This window comes from Erpetoichthys calabaricus, chromosome 4 (assembly GCF_900747795.2).
Source record: "Erpetoichthys calabaricus chromosome 4, fErpCal1.3, whole genome shotgun sequence".
Classification (NCBI taxonomy): domain Eukaryota; kingdom Metazoa; phylum Chordata; class Cladistia; order Polypteriformes; family Polypteridae; genus Erpetoichthys; species Erpetoichthys calabaricus.
This window is the reverse complement of record NC_041397.2, coordinates 131,089,700-131,114,140: the sequence shown is the minus strand read 5'-3', so window position 1 is coordinate 131,114,140 and position 24,441 is coordinate 131,089,700. Positions and strand designations below refer to the sequence as shown.

The following is a 24,441-nucleotide window of genomic DNA, read 5'->3' as shown; positions in this document are numbered from 1 at the left end:
TATCTATGCTCCTTAAGTGAAAAAATGCAGTCGTAGTAATCTAATTAATACGTGATTAAAATTTAGGTCAGTCAATAGTTACCCCTAAATTTGTTACCTCTGACTTGACTTTTAAGCCTAAGGGATCAAGTTTCTTTCTAATTCCCTTATTATATCTGTTTTTAGCAATAACTAAGGTTTATGTTTTCCCCTTACTTAAGTTTGAGAAAGTTACTGCTTATCCATTCGGAAATACAAGTAAGACACAGGATCAGAGAGGCAAGAGCATCAGGGTCATCAGGCGCTGTAGATATATAAAGTTGTGTGTCTTTCAGATAATCTGACCTAATGGAAGCATGTAGATTGAAAAGAGCAGTGGACCCAGGAAAGATCTTTGTGGTACACCACATACAATATCAGGGGCTTCGAAGTATAATCACAACTAACAAAAAAGGTCCTACCTCTTAAGTAAGACTCAAACCAATTTAAGACATTGCCAGAGAGGCCCACCCATTGACTAAGGTGATTTCTAAGAATATTGTGATCAATGGTATCAAATGCAGCACCAGATTTAAGAGGATGAGAAAAGATAAACCCTCTGTCTGCATTTACCTGCAAGTCATTTACTACTTTAACAAGTTCAGTTTCTGTACTGTGATTTGTTCTAAAACCTGACTGAAACTTGAATAAACATGCTATTCTTGACAAGTATTCATTGAAATGCATAATAACTGCCTATTCTAGAATTTTACGTAAAAAAAGGCAGGTTAGATATTGGTCTAAAATTGTCGAAAACAGAGGAGTCACGATTGTTTTTCTCGAGCAGGGATTTGAAAACTGCAGTCTTAAGATAGTCAGGTAAGACCTCCGTATCTAATGATGAGTTGTCAAGTACATTATCAATAAGGCCATCAGCAGCCTCTTTGAAAAAGCATGTTGGTCAAAGAGGCAAGTGGAGGGTTTTAGCCGAGAAATTATTTTACATAGTTCAGTTTGACCTATTCTGGAAAACAATTTAACTCGCTTAAAATGGAATACTGGGGTTCATTTGGATATACTATATTATTTCTAATGTCATTAATAATGTGTTTAAAAAAAATATAGCAAAAGCCTCACAAGTTTCTCTAGCAGTTTTAAGGAGGCATTCCAGTGAATAAACTGGGTTTAGAAGATGATCAATAGTTGAGAATAAAACTCTTAGATTACCAGTATTATCAATTATAATTTTAGAGAAATAGGACTGCATTGTTATATTCATTTATTTTAGCCTTCAATAATTCATAATGGACTATGAGTTTAGTTTTCTCCATTTACACAGTTCTCTGACATGTTCTCTAACTCACTCTTTGGGTTTTACAGGGTATAACAGTGCCGGAGGATTTCTTAACAGTCTTCTCGGGGTGACTGTGTCAGCTACCAATCTTACCTTGGCATAAAAATTTCCAACCTTGTTATTGTCATTATTAGTGTTGTTGAGATAATCGCTACAAACTGACTGATTATTTAGAATATTAGCAAACTTTGAAGCTGCAGATGTATCAAAGTAACATTTTTAACACTAGTAATAACTTGTAATATTTTGAGAGAACTGGCCTCTGAAAGCACTTCACTATAATAACATAAGTGCAACTTGACGAGAGTCTTTGAGACGTTTTGCTGCAGTCATGCTGGGTACTGGGATTCCTGTTGCTATCTTGAAGCAGAAGGGGACAGTTAACACTCTTGTATTGTAGATGACAGTGGTGATGTCTGCTAGCTGTCTAGCATAGGCTCAGAGTACTTGGCCAGGGATGTTGTCTTCTTCCTTCACATTGACTTTCAGCACTGCTCTCCTCACTTCTGCAGTGGTTTTTCTGAAGAGAACTGTGTTGGCGGCTCCTCTGTTGAGGAAGTCAACACAGACATTAAAAACTATTCTGCTTATCTGGCTAGAAGTGTTCCAAAGTGCAGCACACAAATCTTGATTTTCTGGTCTGTGATGGTCTGCACTGTTTGCCACAAGTGCTGGAGATAATTGCTGGTGCAGACTCTGGGGTTGGGGTTTTAACTGGGAAACACTATTATTGTTTTGTGGTCAGTACATCCTTAATTCATTTGATGTAGGCAGCAACTATTCATGCATATTCGTCAATGCTTTTGTGTCCCTAGCTTAGCAGCATCTTTGAATATACTCTGGTCTGTGCTACTGAAGCATTCCTGAAGAGCTACGTCTGCCCAATCTTTCCATATCTTTGTTTTTTTTTACTCTTGTAATTATGTGGGAGAAGGCTGGTAAAAAAAATAATGAAATGTGCACCTAGTGCCTAGCATGACTTTGAGTGATGGCTCTGCGGCCATTGTGGATGATAATCCTTGTAGGACACCAAATATGTTGGTTAACAATGTCTGCTACAATAAAGCTGTCATCAGTTTGTCTCTATTTGGTTTCTAATTGTATCGTACAATTCTTTTACTGCATTCTTAGTATCGTTGCTGGGGAGAATATAAACAGTGGTAGTCACAATGCTTGTGAATTCACTTGGTAGAGAGAAAGGCTGACACGTTCTGACACACAATCTGCCCCCTTTCTTACCAGCGTCTTTCATCCTGTTTACATGAAATTTGACTCATCTGTCTAGTTCAGTAGCTCAGTAAGTGAAGCCATGTCTCTGTGAAAGTAAAGGTGCCACAGCCTCTTATTTCACATATTAGAGAAAGTAGTAGCCTGATCCTTATCCATTTTGTTCTCCAAGGATTGAACATTTGTAAGGGATAGCCTAGGAGGTGGTGTACTGTAGCTCTTGATCTCAGCTTTTAGTCCGACTCAACCCCCTCTCTTCTGTGCTTGCACCACTTCCAGGGTCATCCTGGTTGGATAGATTGGCTTGGGGGATCAGAGTAAACCATACTGTGGTACAAAATAGCCATCTTCTTGGAGTCCTTTTAGCTTAATAAATTCTGCTAATAATTTTTTGTCAATAATCAGAAGCAGTTGTCAGTCATAGGTATATTCTTCAGTGTTTATAGCAAGCAAAGTACAAAATTGTCATGGATTTTCTTTTATATAATGGTTAAATCACTGTACAAGTGGGCCCACCTTTTATTCAGTAATTCTAAGGGAGCATGAAATATGAACAGCTCAGCTCATAATGGCAAATTCTGACTAATGCAGGGAGAGCTATGCTTATAAAGACAGATATTCCGCATAACACACTTGCATTATACTATATATGGATAATGAAGTTACTAAGCCCATTATGAGATTGAACTTTTAATGCACTTAAGTCTTAATGCACTAAATTCTTTTCCCAGGTGTAAAAATTTTTAAAACCTTATACTGGACTTCAATTTTTGGATAGAACACATTTATTGGAAATGAAAATTAATGTCATATTCAGTTAAAACAGAGACAAAGGTTTGTGTTGACCACCCTTTTTTTGTTATTTGTAGACCTTTCCATTTAAAAAAAAAAATTCATATTTTCTGATGGGAAAAAAAGAAGATAATAAATAAGCATATCATGATTTAATATCATCACATGCCTTGCACTACACTAAAGCTCATTTTATGCTTTCTACAACAGCAGACCATTCATACTTAATACAGAATTGCATGGCCATACCATGATGCTGCCACCTCTATCGTTTTAAGAAGTGCTGGGTGTTTTCAGGATAGTGTAGATTATTTTTCCTCACTTTAAACATTTATTTATTTTATATTTTTATTGATTTTAATTACAAACAGATAACATTCCATACAGTCAAGTTAAATTTAACAAATCAAAGTAAAGTTCAACCCCCACCCAAGCAAAAGAGAGAGGAGCCAGCAACTGCAGCTACTCTATAAAAGGAGCAAGAAAAGAAGGGCATCCTTCTTCAAGAAATGGAAGCTTATTCTAAAATGTTATTGATTACATTAGCCATATTTTTAAAAAGTTTTGAACAGATGCTCTAAGTGAGAATTAGATTTTTTTGAATTTCAAGTATTAAAGAACATCGGTTACCCACTGACTTACAAGTGGCGGGGTGGGATTCTTCCAGTTGTGCAAAATAAGTCTACGTCTTGTGCTTGTCGTGAAGTAAAGGCAATTACAGTTGGTTTGTCCTTCTCCACTTTAAGGCCATCACCAAACACAGCTGTTAATGGGTTACGAGTGTTTGTGACACCAAGGCGGTCTGGTAGACACGCAAAAATTTTTGTCCAAAATGTTGTTAATATGGTGCACGCCCAGAACATGTGGCCCAGTGAGGCTGGAGCTCAATTGCAATGCTGACAGGTTGCATCTTGTCCTGACTTCATTTTTGGACAATTTTAAATGAGATAAATGCACTCAAGAAAAAATTTTAAGTTGAATGACTGAATGATTTGCATATAGGGAGCTCAAGTGTATTCTGTGCATGGCATGTTATTTAACCGTTGAATTTTTTATTTTTTTTTTTCTATCATGGTGTACAGCCGCCTTCCACTTTTGTTCTGGGAAAACAACAGTTGAGATTTTGTGTCCTACAAAGCTGAGTTTGGTGTTGTCTCTAGGTGATTATTGTTATTTACACAAAGGGAATAAAACCTGTGGAAATGCACCAAAGGATGATGGCTCAGCACAAAAGTGAAAACAGCATGACTCAACAAAACGTTTATGAATGGGTAGAAAGGTTTAAAGCAGGAAGAACAAGTATAACAGATGAAGCTTGCTCTGGTCGACCATTAGTATTACACACACAAGCCCACATCAACATGGCAGATTATGTTGTCTGCTGTTGCTACACATTTGGATATCAGTTATGGATCTACCCACACCATAGAGCATGATGACTTGGTACTGTAAAGTTTGCACAAGATGAGTACCCAAAGAGCCAACATCCTTTGGTAAGTTTCATCAGGTTTCACTGCCAGTGCTCTTACTTGCCCATTAGCCATCACAAACCTATTGTACTGCATCAGTTACTATATGTTGCAGTTACAGAGTAATTTTTAAATTGCCTTTACTTTACGCTCATAATTACTATAAACTCTTCCTCTCTTTCCATATTCTTACCTTGGTGAGGATTGCACTGTCAGTAAGCCCAAGCCAGGCAGATCAGTCTTCCTTGTGTCCCTTGCAACAATTTCCAGTCCCCTCTGGGGAATTTCTGGGTACTCCCAGGCCGGCACAAAGACAATAATCCCTCCAGCAATCATCTCCCTGTTTACTATGTGTGGTACATCACCTGTAGGGGGCACCCTGGTCTTCCAATAATAAACCCACCTTTTTACTTTTTTTCTGTTTTCAGATATGTGAAGGCTTACCTGCTGCCTGACAAATCCCGCCAGAGCAAGAGAAAGACGAAGATTAAAGTAAACACCACTGATCCGGTCTACAATGAAACATTAAAGGTAAGGTATACAGACTGTACAGTTCTTTACATTGCTTTCAGTGCAGTGCTAACAAACCTAAAGGAGCCGTGCAATTCAAAAATAAAGCAAATACTAGGAACCCAAAAGGGGTCTACAAAAGAAAAATTCACAAACTAGATTTGTTCTGTTATAATATCTTGGAGCACAAGCTAATCAGTGAATTGCTAAAGTTCTACTATCAGGTGTTCTAGTGGCTGTAGCTCAAAAGGATGTCACTCCATGCTGCAGCACAAACTTACTTGGAGACTCTGAGCCAAAGTCACTTAACTTGCCAGTGATGTAACTGTAAAACATTTCTGCTTTTAAGTGAGTTTGCAATTCCACTAAATACAAATAAAGAAAGGTAGCATAAACAATATCCATTGTCCTTAGTTTAAATCCAACACTGGGTTGTTGTCCATGCAGATTTTATATGTTCTCCCTGGTACTCTGGTTTTCCAAAACCCAAATGATATACAAGTTTGCCAACTGGCAACTTTAGATGTATGTGAGTGTGTCCTGTGATGGACTGACATACCGTCCAGTGATCTGTTTAATAGGCTTCAGCCCACAAAACAATCCTATATTGGATAAAACAGGTATGAGAATAACTTTCAATAACAGCAATCTCTGCATAATAATGTGTTCAAATTATGCCAAAATTTGTCTTCAGCTTAAACAAATTAAGTGTTGTGTCAATGTAATGTAATACATTGCACAAGAATATCTATACATTTAAAAAGCAAATAAACTGCAGTTATATTGGTTTATTCACTGTGCTAACTTTTGTTACCTATTTTTTTTTCTCCTTACCTTTTGCTTGTAAGTAGTGATGAACATTAAGTTTTTCAGTCCAGGCCTTGTTGTGGAGTGTTGCCATTAGCTGACTTGATGTGAGAACCTGCAAGTGGATCTGTTCAATTTAATTTGATTTGTCTTTGTTAGCTATGTTTTTATTAATATACAGTAATCTACAGTTCTACAGTTTTAAATATTAGCATTCATTCCTTACCAGTAGATTTTCTTGTGTTCCCCACCTTGAGAAAAAGCTTAATAGCTAGATAGCCATTGTTGCAAACAGTCGATGTGATGTAAGTGAAATAGCTTATAACAGTGTGTTTTATAGCAGGGGACCCACTGTTGAATTTTTATATACATCAATATTTATGACATTAACACCATCAAAATTTGAGGTAATGAGCAAAGCTATGGTAAGAAAGCAACGATCAAAGACATTCACTGAGAGGATGATTTCATTTCTTGCTCTTTTACAGTATGTTATCAGCCACTCGCAGCTGGAAACTCGGACCTTGCAGCTGTCAGTCTGGCACAATGACAGGTTTGGGCGCAATGCCTTCCTGGGGGAGGTGGAGATCCCCTTTGATTCTTGGCAGTTTGAGAATCAGACAGAAGAGTGGTTTGCACTGCAGCCGAAGGTGAGTGCAGAGGAAAATTCATATTCCCACTGTGTACAGTAGTGCTGTTGTGTTTGCTAGTGTCAATGAATTGATCAAACTATATTTTTTACACAGTAGCTGTTGTGGAGTGTGGTCAGTAATAAGCTCCGACTCTCACAGCTCCACGGCCCCAGACTCAAATCCCAGCCATGGTGCTGCCTGGGCCTGCATTTGAAGCTCATTTGTGACTCCTTATTGGCTCGATGTAAGTGTGTTAGAGACACAGCAGCACTCTATCCAGGGCTGCTTCCCACTTAACAATAGGACAGATGCCAGTCCCTCCATTTTATAATAAATAGGCCTAAAAAATAAGTGAACGTATAATCAGTAGGCAGGTTTAAATACTCATTGGTTGCAATACAGTTTTAGTCAAATGATATGCTTTTAATTGCCAGAGTGCACCAACACCGTGACACATCCCTGGACGTCTACCACTGGTATATAAAGTTTATTATGCCTTTTATAGATAGACTTATTTTTTCAATTTTTGATTAGTTTAAAAAAAAAATGTATTATATTAATTTATTAAATTATATAACTGGTGAAGATTAATTTTTTTCTAGGTATGTTCCAATCAGGTTTTTTTAGCGCTAATCCTGATCACTGATTGCATGTTACTAGAAGTGGACAATCCACGTTTCTTTTCATTATAAAAAAAAAAACACTATGCTTCCATAACCAGCCATGTAGAAGTCTTACTTTCTAGATTAAAGTGGCATTTTTATAATTAAACAACTGACCAAAGGTGATGCCTGTTCATATTTATTAAAAAAACCTAAAATAAATAAAAATCCCCTTAAAATGTACTTTTTTAAACTAATAAAACATGTACACAATTATCTATAATAAACATGTCATAAAAGACTAAATATTCTTGTCATAATTACACAGCTCTGATAAAATGTTTGTTTATTAAGAAGATACAAGGCTAATGTGCTTAACAAGTTTACTCATAAAATTGACATAACTGGCTGTTAAGCTGACACGTTTATTTTTTACTGAGCAATGAGGGTGAATTCATCTTTATCTGTTTTCTAATTAAAAATATAAGCTGCTGTGCTAAAATAACTATTCACACTCAGACAAGGAAGTGTCCTTTTAATTGCTAGATAAAATAAAAAGATGTGAACTCACTCTCTTTAAAACCTGTACTCTAGACGTGCTTCTTTTTCCTTATACACTACTGACCTCTCCCTGCACGTAATGACTCCTCAGATTGCCTTTTCTCATTTTGTTACTCCACTCACTTTAATATGAAAGCCAATATTCCTACCTTCACTCTCTCCAAAAGTCTGATTGCCATCTCTGTGTTTATAGGACGTTTAGCAGCAAAATGGCATGTGTGATTTAACCACCATAATATCTTGTGTAAAGGGTACCACATCTGCATTACAGTAAACCTTAAACAAGCCGGTTCTAAAAAAAGCTTTTTTTTTTTTTTTTTAAAAGCTAATTTACTAATCACTTATTGAGCCATTTTGGGTGAAAATCAGCTGATTATTTGGAGCATCACTATTTTTTTTCCTCACAAGTCTATAATCTTATGATCTGCTTTAGAAAGTGTATAAATGAATGGTTTTTATTATGTATAAACAGTAGGTGGGGAAAAAAGCAAAGCAACGCCTATGAGAACAATGCCCTAAAAGTGCTAAAGTTGCTGATGTCTCTTTGTCTCACTTGCTTCTTAGGCCGACGCATTGACAGATGCCTGCCTACAGTATAAAGGAGAGCTGACAGTGGCTTTGCGGTATGTTCCACCTGAGAAAAATTTAACACTGCCACTAGAGCAATTCCCCAGTAAGTACTTACCTCTGGTATAAGATTTTTATATACATGATATGAATGCTCTGGAAATAATTATGCTGTGTACCAAACAGCAAAGTTATAAACCTGAACAGACGATCGGTAGCTGTAGAAAAGAAGATTTTTTTTTCCTGTTTCCATTTGGACTATTCAAAAACAAATGAACAAGAAACAATAAAGTGGAGCTATGGTGAATTTTAGAAAGGAGGTGAAGCCAACTGTTGAAATTGAGATGATGTATTCTTAGGCCCCTAATGTCTTTAGGTTTCCTCCTCATTCTGTTCACGGGAACCACATTTCCCAAGTACATATGTGGAGTGGGGATGAGTGACTAATCACTTTACAAATATAAAACAGTAACAGAAAGTGTATAATACCATGAAGTGAAAAGAAATGCACATACAAAATAAATAAAGTGTCAGTGCTTCAGTGAGCCAGCTAGCACAAGTTTCAGGTCATTTCTGTCTAGTGTATGCCAAAAGCCGTTTTGAGCCAGGTGTTCTTTCTACCAGTGAATCTTTTACACATTAAGGGTTGTGGAAGCAAAACTGGGGTTGAGTGTCCTACTACTTGAGTATCTACTGATTACTCTACTGTCTAATGCACCAAAAAAAAAAGTAGTAAAATATTTTGACCAGAACATCCCATTCAGCCCAACATAACTCATTAATATAACAAGTCCAAAATAATGATGAAATTTGAACATGCCTAAGGCACTTTTATATTGACGCAATGTTTTGTAACCTGGGGCATCTTAACTCTTAGCCAACCAAACAATCTTGGTGGCCTCAATCCTTCTCACATCCAGCCTCCTTGGCTAAAAAACGGATTTTAAAGTAGCACTGGCATCCACCTCTTTTTTTTTTTTTTTTTTATTCCTTTCCTAAACCTGAACCCTTATATCGTATCTTAGTTTAGTCTCTTCCTGCACAAAATAAAAAAAGCTCATTTTGTTTTTTCACATTGGTTACATCCTCATATCCTGAACGAAATCTCACATAGGGTTACCAGATATCTGCGAACCCAAAAGAGGACATCGAAGATCATAAAGTAGGACAAGGCCATGATAAAAGAGGACAAAGGAGAAAGCGTCCCGTTCTATTCACGAAACACAGTGTGAACTGTGTGTTACAATGAAAACTCTTAAAACAACTAATTTGACAGTTCACAAAACAAGTCATAAGATATAGTATAACTATGCAGTTTCATATTTTTCAGTCGAGGCGTCTTTTGCCGGAATGATGAACTGCTGTAAACATAGGTATGGAACTCCAGACAAGAAACGTTCTTAAAATTGTACTCTGTAAGAAGAATTCCTCTGACAGAGTCAACAGACAGTCTATTTCTTTCTTTTGTCCACTGTGCGTTGATCAAGGAAAATGCTCTTTCAACATTGGCATTGTGCCCAGGAATACAAAAAAAAAAATTGCAGATTTAAGCAGCTCTGAGTAACTGGCTTCATTTGCACAACTTTGAAAGTATGAACACCACTGTTCATGGAGGAGACTGTCGTCATCTTTGTGTCCTGCAAATGATTTCAGGTTGCAGTGCTGGTCAAACAACTGAACATCGTCCACAACAATATACCCTTTATCGCTCATATACTGTACACATGGCAACAGATCATCATATTCACTTGTCTTTCACTGTTTAAAAAAAAAATCCAAAGAAAGCATTGAAATTCACCGAAGGGGGTCATCCACTTTTCCAAATAATCAATGCACCCTTGGTCTTGCATTGCTCATCTTGGCTGTCTTCATGCAGTTTATGCAGAGTCCTCTCACTTTCAGGGAAATAAAACTTTCACTTTGTCTGCTAAGGTTACATTTTTGCCTGACCTACTGACTAGGAGGATATGTCCTCCTTTTGTCAGACGTCTGGTAACCCTAATCTCACATCTCCTCTGGACTTCCTCAATACTGTTACTGTATGGTCTTCTTGTAAATTGGAGCTCAAAACTGCACACTTTATTCCAAATGTGGTATCAAAAGTGCATTTTTTTAGCCTTACTGCGACCTCTGTTGTCTTGTGCTACCTACTACAGGTGTGCAGAACTGTTTCATAATCCCACTGCTGCTTCCCACTGTGATCTCTGACTGCTCTCATATGTTTCTGATGTTCAATGAGGCAATCTGTCATAGTTCACTGTTCTGTCAATGAAGTATTGAGAAAGTTTTTAACAGCTATAAACTCACACTGATGTAAGTTGGGTTGCACTAATTCAACACAGTTCTTCTCTCATTACTGGTCCTAGTTTAGTACTAGAGGGGAGCACATCTTGCTTCCCTCTAAAATACAATATAGTTTGACCAGGAGCATTTAAAGAGCCAGAAATATCCGATTTGTGCACATTATACCTTTGTCTCCACTCAGAAAAAAAAAACAATGATCACTAGCTGCAAGTGTCTGACTTTCCCGGCTTTTTGCAGGGTGATACTGGCTGGCTTTGATCGCCTTTTACTCAATTGCTGCCTCCATGTTCTTTATATGCTTTGAGCATCTGGTGCTCAGAAATGACACTTAAACATCCAGTTATAATGTAATTATTTTTAAATACATTTTTATAATGTAATGTTTTTTGTTCATACTCAGAGCAGCAAAAGTTTCACTGGAGTTTTATCGATCATCTTGGGCAATTTGTCATTCTGCATTTGCCCCACATTCTCACCACCAGTTAAAGCTTACTTGGAATTGAAAAGGTCCTGTTGAATCGAAGTTCCGATGCACACCACTTTTCCATCAGGCATCCTCTTAGATTTCTTAAATGCATCTTTCTAGTTGTTGGCAGGGACAGATCCAGTAGGCCTCCAAGGAATTCTCATAAGGTGAACTTTTAGCTCTGTACACCCAACTGTGTAATTGTGGTCTGTGTATTTACACACATGCAGTAAAACATTTACAGCATTTAGGTTATTTGTGACTTTAACCGTTTTTGAACAAAAACTTCAGTCTTTTTCAAGTCATTCAGTATTCTGTTGATTCTGGAATATCTTTAAGTCCAATTAATTAATTGTTGTCTGCTAATTTACCCACATCAAATTCAGTGTATTCTTATTAAATGCACTTTCACTTGTGAGCCCATTATGCTATGCAGTAAGTACGAACATAATACAAAAAGCAACTATAACAGAAGTGGAAACCAACAGAGCATACAATATATAAAATACACATATAAAGGTTGGATTTAAGTCCAAAGTATAACCACATTCTGGGAAGGATCTTTCCTTAGGAAAATGATGACAGTTACATTTGGATATAAGATATGTGACAGTGTCAACAATTATAAGTGCCAGTGTGTTTATTTCAAAATAGCTGGTTGTAAATCAGGCGTTTAAATATCATTGAACACTAGTCTACTCACGGAGAACTCTGTGGGATCAGCAGTGGACACCATAACCATCTACACACCACGTGTTGAACCCCGGCCATTACTATCTGGATGACTAGTTTCTTGTGAGGTACTGACTTTTATTAAAAGCTTTTTGAAAGCCTAACTAAATGATATCATGTGTTACACTTACTAAATGTTTTGCTTCTTTCTGGTAGTGAAATCCATGTTGGCGGACTGTTACATGTTTATTGAACAGCTCTCTTTTATAATGATTCTATCCAACTATACATAGTACTTGTTATGCTACAAGGTCTATAAATGCCAGAAGAGACTTGATCTCTCACAGCCATGTAATGGTTTCTGGATTTAGCTTTGTTATACAATGCCTGTTACAGCCCCCATGTCCCACACAGGTACAGAATCCTGTCACCTCAGGGCTTTACCTGACATTTGGCAGGGCCTGTTAAAAGGAAGCAGTTATCATATTGAGTTAAAGGGTGGCAGGTTTCTTCAGCATGTTTGTGGTTGTTTAGTCTGTGGTGTCACAGCAACTGGCATCAGCACCTCTGACACTGAAGGCTGATCAAACACTTAGCTGCATTTTTTTTTACCACTCAAGAGTTTTGCAAATGTCTTCTGTAAATTTGAACTCTGAGCTAGTTCAGTCCATATGTATATATTCAAAGCTCAGACATTAGTTTTTTTGTGTTCCCATTTATGTTTGTCATCCAAAAAGGTTTAATATATGAAAGATGTCTGTTAGCTCACATAAATTTGTCTTCACATGATTTTTCATTCGTTTAGTTTTAAATTCATTATAATAAAGTATCAGATCTGTCTTACTGCTGGTATATATAGTCAGTACAACAAGATCACCAAACAACTGGGTATGTCAGTCTTCTTTTTATTATAGTCAATGAATGGTGTCCTTTAAGAGAAAGTGGTCCTCTCTGACCCAAACGTTGTGATATGCCGTTAAGACTGGTAATTTCAGCCACATCTATGATATCATATTTTGGAATGGGTTGGTTTCATGAATGACTTTTGGCTGTTAAGAAGAGTGGCCATCTGACAAAGTTGCTTCCATCACACAGTATCCCAGCCTGCTCCCAGTGAGGCGTACTTGAACAATGTATTACTTCTCCTATAGCTCTGTCATGTAACACAGAATGTTTATAACATTTTCAAACTATTTTATATATGATGTCAATTTCTTTTAAAACATCTGATACTTTTTTTATCCTACAGTATGACTCCAAACTGGATTAACTGAGTCCAACTGAGTTCAGCAATGGATGCATGAATGGATGGACACGGCTTTTAGTTTTAGCAAAGTGGTGTGAAAAACTATTTGCCCCCTTCCTGATTTCTTATTCTTTTGCATGTTTGTCACACAAAATGTTTCTGATCATCAAACACATTTAACCATTAGTCAAATATAACACAAGTAAACACAAAATGCAGTTTTTAAATGATGGTTTTTATTATTTAGTGAGAAAAAAAATCCAAACCTACATGGCCCTGTGTGAAAAAGTAATTGTCCCCTTGTTAAAAAATAACCTAACTGTGGTGTATCACACCTGAGTTCAATTTTCGTAGCCACCCCCAGGCCTGATTACTGCCACACCTGTTTCAATCAAGAAATCACTTAAATAGGAGCTGCCTGACACAGAGAAGTAGACCAAAAGCACCTCAAAAGCTAGACATCATGCCAAGATCCAAAGAAATTCAGGAACAAATGAGAACAGAAGTAATTGAGATCTATCAGTCTGGTAAAGGTTATAAAGCCATTTCTAAAGCTTTGGGACTCCAGCGAACCACAGTGAGAGCCATTATCCACAAATGGCAAAAACATGGAACAGTGGTGAACCTTCCCAGGAGTGGCCGGCCGACCAAAATTACCCCAAGAGCGCAGAGACGACTCATCCGAGAGGTCACAAAAGACCCCAGGACAACGTCTAAAGAACTGCAGGCCTCACTTGCCTCAATTAAGGTCAGTGTTCACGACTCCACCATAAGAAAGAGACTGGGCAAAAACGGCCTGCATGGCAGATGTCCAAGACGCAAACCACTGTTAAGCAAAAAGAACATTAGGGCTCGTCTCAATTTTGCTAAGAAACATCTCAATGATTGCCAAGACTTTTGGGAAAATACCTTGTGGACTGATGAGACAAAAGTTGAACTTTTTGGAAGGCAAATGTCCCGTTACATCTGGCGTAAAAGGAACACAGCATTTCAGAAAAAGAACATCATACCAACAGTAAAATATGGTGGTGGTAGTGTGATGGTGTGGGGTTGTTTTGCTGCTTCAGGACCTGGAAGGCTTGCTGTGATAGATGGAACCATGAATTCTACTGTCTACCAAAAAATCCTGAAGGAGAATGTCCAGCCATCTGTTCGTCAACTCAAGCTGAAGCGATCTTGGGTGCTGCAACAGGACAATGACCCAAAACACACCAGCAAATCCACCTCTGAATGGCTGAAGAAAAACAAAATGAAGACTTTGGAGTGGCCTAGTCAAAGTCCTGACCTGAATCCAATTGAGATGCTATGGCATGACCTTAAAAAGGCGGTTCATGCTAGAAAACCCTCAAATAAAGCTGAATTACAACAATTTTGCAAAGATGAGTGGGCCAAAATTCCTCCAGAGCGCTGTAAAAGACTCATTGCAAGTTATCACAAACGCTTGATTGCAGTTATTGCTGCTAAGGGTGGCCCAACCAGTTATTAGGTTCAGGGGGCAATTACTTTTTCACACAGGGCCATGTAGGTTTGGATTTTTTTTCTCCCTAAATAATAAAAACCACCATTTACAAACTGCATTTTGTGTTTACTTGTGTTATATTTGACTAATGGTTAAATGTGTTTGATGATCAGAAACATTTTGTGTGACAAACATGCAAAAGAATAAGAAATCAGGAAGGGGGCAAATAGTTTTTCACACCGCTGTAGCTCTGTCATGTAACACAGAATGTTTATAACATTTTCAAACTATTTTATATATGATGTCAATTTCTTTTAAAACATCTGATACTTTTTTTATCCTACAGTATGACTCCAAACTGGATTAACTGAGTCCAACTGAGTTCAGCAATGGATGCATGAATGGATGGACACGGCTTTTAGTTTTAGCAACAAACACCAAAATAATTTCATAGGACCTACTTGCTTCCTATAAAATTTTAATTAAATGTAAAAAAAGATATGTCTCATTACAGTTTATTTTAAGCTCCTACACGTTCATTTTAATACAGTAATATGTCTAGTAAATCCTTTTTAGTGTTGGATTAAAGGTGTTTGATTTTTGCTCCTCATTTCTTTTTAGCGAAAAAGAGCTTCATACGAAGAAAGAAGGGAAACTCTCCACTTCCCAAAGGTGGCCTAGTGGAAGTAGTGATAAAAGAAGCCAAGAACTTAACAGCGGTGAAGTCGGGTGGAACGTCAGACTCATTTGTGAAAGGGTAATGAACATGACTTATCACTTCATTAGTCATGCCTGTGTTTCTATTGTTAATTTTTAGACATAAAACTCAACATAAAGATGACAGAACTCTTCAATGTTTGCAGATAGGGAAAGAGTAATTGAGCGTAAGGGCACAAAAGACAGAAATAAAGGTTGAGAAGATGAAGCCATCTTCATCTTCATGTTTTACTCATTCCTAACCTATGAAGTTATAAAGATGAGACTACAACCAGAATCTCAATGAACAAGAGCAGAGTGCTGATTAAGTAAGTTAAGCAAATTATATAGGAGCTCAAAAATATCATTAAAACAATAACATGGGTGTATACCATTATGTGTATTAGAAATGTAAATTATGAGGAAGGATTGATGCTTAAAGTGAAATATATTATTGGGAATCGAGAGGTGAGACTATGAAACCAAAAAAGTGCCTTGTAAGGTAATTACTTTATTGCCATGACAGTGTCAGTCACAAGCAGTTTGATTTGGGGAACCTCGTACACGTGAACCATCATTACAAACATGCAAATCATACTGGGGTCCACCATTGGAAAAGCAGATATAGAATATGAATGGATAAGTGAATGTTCATACTAATATGAGAATGCCTCATGAGTAGCATATTAGAAGGAAATTTTAAAGTGAACTACAAAAAGCATTAAGTGATAGGACTGTTAGGGAGCTGTACACCAACATTTAGGTGACCTGAATTGGCCTTCAGAGAGAAAACTGATGGAGATCAGAATGATGACCATATAACAATGGGCTTGTCACCAGTATTCAAATGCAGTAAAAACCCGTTAGGAGTCGGGTCGGAGGCTGTGACGGATAAGAGAAAAGACGGATAACAGAACAGCTACTTTAAAAATGATACACTGTAGATTAGCGAATAGTCGTTTATTTTCAAAACAAAAATAAATATAGTATTAACAAAATAAATTCATATTATAATGACCAGTGTAATAAGGAAACGCAACTCAGATGTGCTGGAGTTTTCTATAATTTACTTGGAGTGTTTGTTCCGCAACAAACTGTTCCGTCTTATATTCCGTTATCTCGATTATAGAGCACAGCCCCAAAACAACAAAAGAAAGCTTTCCCTACCAATCAGATTATCTCCTGCCACTCACGTTCCTTTTTTCTCTATACCACAAACACTCCTGCTAATTGCCTCCTGACTTTCTACTCAAAACTTCTTCTGCCGTACCTTCCTTTTTCTCCTAACTTCTCATCTCCTAACAGCCCCTTACAGAACAGAAGCCCCTCACCTAATCCCATCACTTACCGCATTTATTACACACCAACAGCAAGTCACAAACTGCCTGCACATCACAATATATTAACAAAACATAATATAACTGATTTTAAAAAGAAAATTGCAATACAGAAGAACTTTAATATTAATACAGAATAACACTACTGTCAGTGGTTTCCATTTTCAACACAGTTTTCACTTTTGTTGGCATCATGCTTTATGTCATTCACTGTTGTTCTTTCTACTCAGTAAATTGAAGCGGTACTTGCAGCACTTTTGCCATTTTGTAAACGTTTAATAATTTCATTTTTTTGTGACAATTATAACACTGCATGTTTACATTTATCAGCCATAACAATGTATAGTACATTAATTATAAAAAAAGAGAAAGGCTGTGAAATGTTATTAAAATTGAAGGTACGTAAGTAACATAGTGATTTCAAAATGAGGCCTGACACATGGCGCTGGGGAAGAACACTATGCGCTAACACAAGGGAGAGTTGTTCCAATGTGCACAGCTCGCAGCGTACCACACAGCAGTAGTAGTACAGTAATCGGTAGGTGCTGGTGTGCGCTTACAGAGACCTATCGTTAATTGAGTAATGGATAATCAAGGTTTTACAGGACATGAAATGTGAGGAAAAGCTCAAGGCAAAGTTTGCGGTCTTCTTTTTCATACACCGATGGTCATAAATTATTTTTTTCAGAAAATATCCTACACCTGAAATACCATCAAGAACAGCTTATAATTAGCCAAGTATAAATAATTACAGAAATTACATTTTTTAACAAAATAGCCAAGCAAAGTCTTGGTTTTGACAAAAACAACAAAAACTTGCAAAACTTGAAATAACATAAAAGGAAGTGATTGAAGTAAGATGAATATTCAGAAATAAACTTACTGTTAGCATTGTAAAGTGACAAGTGACGATGACAGGCAGAGGGAGACCAGTTGGTAGAAGGCAATGGTGTTGAAACAAGAAATCTGAGTGAACTGAAGATGGCGAAAGACACCTTATGATGCCAACTTATTACATATCCCCCTTAATGATAAGTGGCCTTGACCTAAGCATAATAAATCAAAAAAGAATAGCATAAGAAATGGCCCTAAAGGTATATATAAACTTGTGTAGCATTCTTTCCCATCATGCTGAGTGTCCTTGGTTTACCTAAGTACTAGTGTCAACTTAGAATCACAGATAGTTCAAAGCAGAGAAAAACATATGACAAGAGGACAATATTCACAAATCAAAATACAACATACAAATACAACAGTGAATATTAAGATACCCAATATTCTGCAGTTGGGTACGGGTGTGATAAAGGGGAAAACAGAGATCAGACTGACTTTAATGGTAGCTTTTGAACACCTCAGTAGATAAACAATACAGTCTTACAGTAAAGGCAGAAAAGAAAATTTGTAAATACTGACAATTTTCAAAAAGTATCCTGATGACATACTTCAACAAGTGTAAACTAACTGGATGCATTTGATGGATTGAATGTTCTCATCTTGTTTGTCAAATTAACTTCTAATTTTTGGTGAGAAAGCCTACTCAGTTTTAAGAATGGCATAAGCAAGGGGGACTCAACTCCAGTTCTGGAGGTCCACAGTGGCTGCAGGTTTTTGCTTTATGTGAATTTAACATTAATTAAAATGGCTCTTACACTCTGATGGCTCACCGTGCTGGGAGCCATGGACAGCAGGGACCTGAGTTTAGGAGAAAGGGTAAGCTGTGCCTGTCAGTTGGGAGTCTCCTCTTCTGCAAATCCCCATGCAGTAGAGGCAGAGGGGACATCTGTTTTGAACAGATGAGCAGAGGACTGAAATTTTTTAGAAATGTTTCCTGCTATGGAATTTTAACCTTTCTTTTATAGTATATTTATTTGGACTATTTTTTAACCTCCACAATCACATGGACTTTCATGAATTATTTATTTATTTACTTGAAGAGTCGGTGCACTGCAGTATTTATCATTTTGTTCTGCCTTTGGTGTTTAACACTAGAATCCCTGAAGCCTACGAAAAACTCGCAATCCCGGCCCACCTTAAATTCCTTTGCACCTCTCCATCAGCATCTTTTGTTTTGTAAATGCATCGATCGGCACAAGCAGCCTGTTGTCCCATCCCCCGACTTGACAAAGCTCAGCTCGGGCAAAAAGTTCTCCCAGCTCAAGCCAAGGCTCCTTATCTGCATGTGAGATTCCTGGAGTTGTGTAGGGTAAATAGCTATAAGTATATCGTTATTTAGAATACAGTAATCCCTCCTCCATCGCGGGGGTTGCGTTCCAGAGCCACCCGCGAAATAAGAAAATCTGCGAAGTAGAAACCATATGTTTATATGGTTATTTTTATATTGTCATGCTTGGGTCACAGATTTGCGCAGAAACACAGGAGGTTGTAGAGAGACAGAAACGTTATTCAAACACTGCAAACAAACATTTATCTCTTTTTCAAAAGTTTAAACTGTGCTCCAAGACAAGACAGAGATGACAGTTCCGTCTCACAATTAAAAGAATGCAAACATCTTCCTCTTTAAAGGAGTGCTTGTCAGGAGCAGATCATGTCACGGAGATAGAGAAAAGCAAACAGATCAATAGGGCTGTTTTTCTTTTAAGTATGTGAAGCACCGCGGCACAAAGCTGTTGAAGGCAGCAGCTCACACCCCCTCCGTCAGGAGCAGACAAAGTAAGCTGTTGAATGCGGCAGCACACACCCCCTCCGTCAGGAGCAGACAAAGTGAGACAGAGTTTGTTTTTCAATCAAAAATCAATACGTGCCCTTCGAGCTTTTAAGTATGCGAAGCTCCGTGCGGCATGTCGTTTCAGGAAGCAGCTGCACAAAAGATCACAACGTGAAGATAATCTTTCAGCATTTTTAGACGAGCGTCCGTATCGTCTAGGTGTGCAAACAGCCCCCTGCTCAATCCCCCTACGTCAGGATCAGAGAAAGTCAGCGCAAAAGAAAGAGAAAAGTAAGCCGGGTAGCTTCTCAGCCATCTGCCAATAGCGTCCCTTGTATGAAATCAACTGGGCAAACCAACTGAGGAAGCATGTACCAGAAATTAAAAGACCCATTGTCCGCAGAAACCCGCGAAGCAGCGAAAAATCCGTGATATATATTTAAATATGCTTACATATAAAATCCGCGATGGAGTGAAGCCGCGAAAGGCGAAGCGCGATATAGCGAGGGATTACTGTACAGGCAGTCCCCGGGTTATGTACGAGATAGGGACTGTAGATTTGTACTTAAGTTGAATTTGCATGTAAGTCGGAACAGGTACATTATTTTAATAAATGCTATTTTTGGCCGACTGTAACCCCAAGTGCTCTGCCAATGAATGATGGAGTTTCACCTCTCTCTGACCTTTTTATTATTTCTACTTTATTTTCAGTGGTGATGTTTTTTCTCTTCTTTACTGTATTACCAGCACTTGCATCAGATTTGTGTTTCAGAGACATTCTTGAAGGGTGAAGACAAAAGGTTAAAATGAGCTCTTCTGCACAGCACTGTACACGTTATCACAGCAGGAAGGCACCAGTCGTCAACACGTCTGATGTACTGACAAGACACAACTTCCTGCTATGTGCGTAACAGTACAAGAAGGCTTTCTATTAAGAATGAATGGGGGCAGCGATCAGTGGTTCATCACCAGCCCACCTCACAGTCACCTCCACTACAGTATGCTGTAGAACGAACACGGTGCGACCAAAGGCGAGTAGTGAATTGCCCAACCCCAATTCAACAGGCAGCCATCCGAGGCACACTACAGTGCTACCCCCACCACCCCGTTCAGCCACAACCGGGTCACCGCTTGCAGCATTACCAGCCGTGTGTGCTGGGCGGGCAGTCAAACACCCCCCTCCGCTCCATCCAGCCTGCGTCCAGTCAGGAGCAGTAGCTGCGCCGGCGTAGTGGGCAGGCAGCAAACCATCATCCTGCACACGAGCGATAGCTGTGGCCCCAGTGACTATGGACCACGGATCACCGCTTGCTGCCAGGAGCCGCCCGAGGGACACTACACTGCGTGAGCAGCGAAATCGCCCCCCTCCAGCCACCGCTTGCAGCATCCCCAGGCCAAAGATGACAGAGCGGAAGTTACTGAGGCCCATGCGTTGCAGCTGCATCCTCGTTCGTAGGTCGGATGTCCGTAACCTGGGGACTACCTGTACATGCATTTCAAGGGTGTTCGGTGTCTACAAAGATCTGGATAAGTGTAGAATGAAAGGAAATGTGAGGCAAGAAATGCTGAACACATACCTAAAGCATACAGTTTTTACATGTTATACTAATAATGACATGAAGTGTATAAAGTGTGAAGACTTTAGTCCAAATATCAAATAAACACATGCGCTTTTACTCAAGAATATAACCAAAGAAAAAAAAATTTGATTTACATGTTGCTGTCAATGAGTTAAAAACCCAAGCTCAAATGTCAATTGACAGAGAGTTTATATGTATTTTAGAATGGTGCAGAGGTAAGAACCGCTGCCTTATAACCCAAAGGTCCCAGGTTTGAGACCGGGTGCAACGCGTTTTGAGTACTGAGCTGCTATTATTATTACTATAATATAATAAAAACATACATTTGATTTGAGTCTGTAACACCCGCTTGTTTTTTTTATTATTCAGTTTTATTCTCTCAGTGACGTTCATGTGGTACAACAAACTTGCCTCTCCCTCTCTGAGTTGATGGTATGTATCTCCTCTCTATTCACAAGAGCAGCTCTGTGGCTGATGCCTGCTCAGAACTATTTGTTGTACCAGCGATCAAAGATATGATGTCCCTTGACCGCTATCAGACTGGACAAAGGCAGGACTGTAACAACAGACAGCTTTTTCACAGTGCATTCGCTTGTGCTGCACTGCAACACAACTCTGCTTGGCACCATAAAGTTGCACCCTACGCAACTGTTGTTACGGTTCTGCCTTTGTCCAGAAATGGTTTCATAAGCTTTATGACCTTAGTCTCGGAAAGTCTTTCTCCCATGGGGCGACTAGGATCTTTTCCTGAATAAGATCAAACACAGTTGCGTAGGCTGCAACAGGAGCTTCCACCTGCAGCTAAAGTCACTTCAGTACACATGTACTTTATGAGCAAGTATACTAACCCGATTTATTTTTTCTTTGGTTATAGTCTTGCATAAAAGCGCACTTGTTTTGTTACACTTGTACCATTTGTGAAAGTGCTTATTTGCTATTTAGACTTCAGTCTTCACACATTATACACTTTATGTCAAAATTTTGTCGTTAGTACGAAAACATGAAAAAAGTTTGTCTTTTAGGTAATTGTTCAACATTTCTTGCATTTCCTGTCACCATACACTTACATAGATCTTTGTAGACACGGAGCACACATGAAATGCATGTATTCCAAATAATGATATATTATTTACCCAATACAGCACTAGGTACCTCACTCCTAGGTAAACAAGGCTTGAGCTGAGAGAGCTTTTTGTCCTTCCTGCAGCGGTGGGGGGGATGGGATAGAAGGCTGCTTGTCTTGATGGACACATTTACAAAACAAAAGACGCTGATGGAGAGGTGCGAACAGATTTAAGGTGGGCCGTGATTACAAGTTTTTTGGTAGGCTTTGGTAATTCTAGTGTTAATTGGGTTACTGTTAAGGATTTTGTAGTCAGCACATGTCAGTTGCACTCTGTTAGCCTGCACAGGTGTTTGCTTCGCAAATGCTTTTCTGCAGCTATGGGCAGAAGAGTCCAGAAAGCACATTTCCAGAGGCAAATGTGTCATTCATTCTCCTGGCTGAAATAATCTAGCATAATATTTCAGAAATTATATTTATGTTGATGAGCTGAACGCACATACACTGGTAAGCTTGGCAACACAATCTCGAGAGCAGTAAGGTAACATGTTAAAAGTAATACGTTATGTTGTTTGGATACATTAAACTTATGCAATACTTGTCTTATTGAAAAAAAAAACTGCATTATTATTATTTCAGCAGCACTGGCTGTAAGAGAAGAAGCACATAGGCCGAGTTTCACTCTCAAAGCCAAGCACAAAAGTTTCCTGCATGCAACTTGCTTAGGGAAATCTATAAATAAAGCATAATTTTGACTAAAAATATTTATAAAACAAGGGAAATTATTATAGGCATCATGCTTATTTTTGATCTGCTGTGGCGACCTTTAATGGGAGCAGCCAAAAGAAGACGATGATCATGCTTATTTTTGGATTCACAGTGGCCGATGATGACATTTAACTAATTTTTGCACTCATAATGAAGTTGGAACGTTTTGCCAAAGGAGAACTCCAGAAGATTACTTGCGCATATGAACCAGGTTTCTGCCTAACCCGATTATACACCTTAACCAGATTATGTGTGTGCATGTAAATGCAATGACTATAACTGAAAAGCATTTAACTTTAAAACAATCATGGCAACAAGTTATCAAGTTAACCAGTCAGGAATCTTCATGCATGGTTTCATTTCTCTTTAGATCATAGCCTTCATTAATTATTACCAATTTCTAAATGTGCATAAATGTACTTGTACATACCCACTGTGCCAAAGAGACAGAATTTAAATTATTTTTACTTGGTTTATTTGTCCATTAATTTGTGTTTCCATGCCTTTCAAAACCAGGTACCTTCTACCCGACAACAATAAATCATCCAAGCACAAGACTCCAGTGATCAAAAAGAGCGTCAATCCTCAGTGGAACCACACGTTCACCTACAGTGGGCTACAACCTAACGACCTTCAAAACGTGTGCCTGGAGCTCACTGTTTGGGACAAGGAGTCACTGTCTAGTAACGTATTCCTCGGAGGAGTCCGGCTCGGCATGGGCACAGGTCAGTATGCTGCAGTAGTAGCAATTTCTTTCAGGTGTAGAGGTTAGCACTAAATAATGTTGCACAGATCACACTATTGTGCTACTTGCTTTAATATTTTACATGTCAACAGTTTGCGAACCAGGCTGATTTGGGAAATGCTATCTTTAACTTGCTTTTTGTGTGATGAGACTTGTTTTATATTTTTAAATCGATTAAAACACAGTGAATGTAAAACAAATGCATGAAACAAAGAGAGATAGGACTAAGCTTTTTTTATGCTAACATACATCTTCCCTGCTTGAAGAAGAGGCCTCAGTTGCCTAAAAAGCCTGCACATTGTAAATCGGTTGAGTTAGCCAATAAAAGGTGTCATTTTGGTTGACTTCCCATTGTTTTCATTTAAGAAATTTTTCTCTCTCTAGTCTTTGTATTTTGAAACTGCAGAAAATGTGGTTTTCCTTCATTCTTCAGGTTTAAGCTATGGAAATGAAGTTGACTGGATGGACTCGGATGGAGAAGAGCTGCTCCTCTGGCAGCACATGATTGAAAACCCAGAGGTTTCGGTGGAGGGAACTTTGATGTTACGAGCAAGCATGGCCAAGCGGAAACTTTGAGAAGTGAAAAGCAGGCCTGCTGTCTGTGCTCTTAATATCATCAACAAGGGACTCTAGATTTAAGAAAACTGCTCCTAATAAATAATGCATAAATTCTATATAATATATTGTAAGAAATATTGTGTGTTGTTTTAACCTTGTTAATCGACTTGTATTAAAACAAAACCTTTGCCAATAGCACAGTTCATGTTTACATTATCGGAAGGTTGGGGTTTGTACAGATGTGCTTCATTTTCACTGCCTTTATACAAATGCTGTCTGTCCACTGGCATTAGTACTAAAAATGTTTTTTCCTTGTAAACAACAGGTATGGTATATGATAATCAGAGATTAATTTGTATACTCCTCTAAACCTAAGCATCACAATAAAATTTTGTACAACTGA

General features: G+C 38.2%; 1 protein-coding gene across 3 annotated transcripts in view; it reads left to right on the top strand.

The window, feature by feature from the left end:
• Positions 1-24,441, top strand: part of sytl5 (synaptotagmin-like 5) — a 464,560-nt gene extending 440,119 nt beyond the window's left edge. For all 3 annotated transcript variants that reach the window (XM_051927103.1, XM_051927102.1, XM_051927104.1), the window contains 6 exons: positions 5,229-5,331; positions 6,606-6,767; positions 8,477-8,585; positions 15,248-15,383; positions 23,252-23,460; positions 23,914-24,441. In XM_051927103.1, coding sequence (XP_051783063.1) covers positions 5,229-5,331; positions 6,606-6,767; positions 8,477-8,585; positions 15,248-15,383; positions 23,252-23,460; positions 23,914-24,056 — 862 coding nt within the window. In that variant the 3' untranslated portion in view covers positions 24,057-24,441. The remainder of the gene's footprint in view (positions 1-5,228; positions 5,332-6,605; positions 6,768-8,476; positions 8,586-15,247; positions 15,384-23,251; positions 23,461-23,913) is intronic.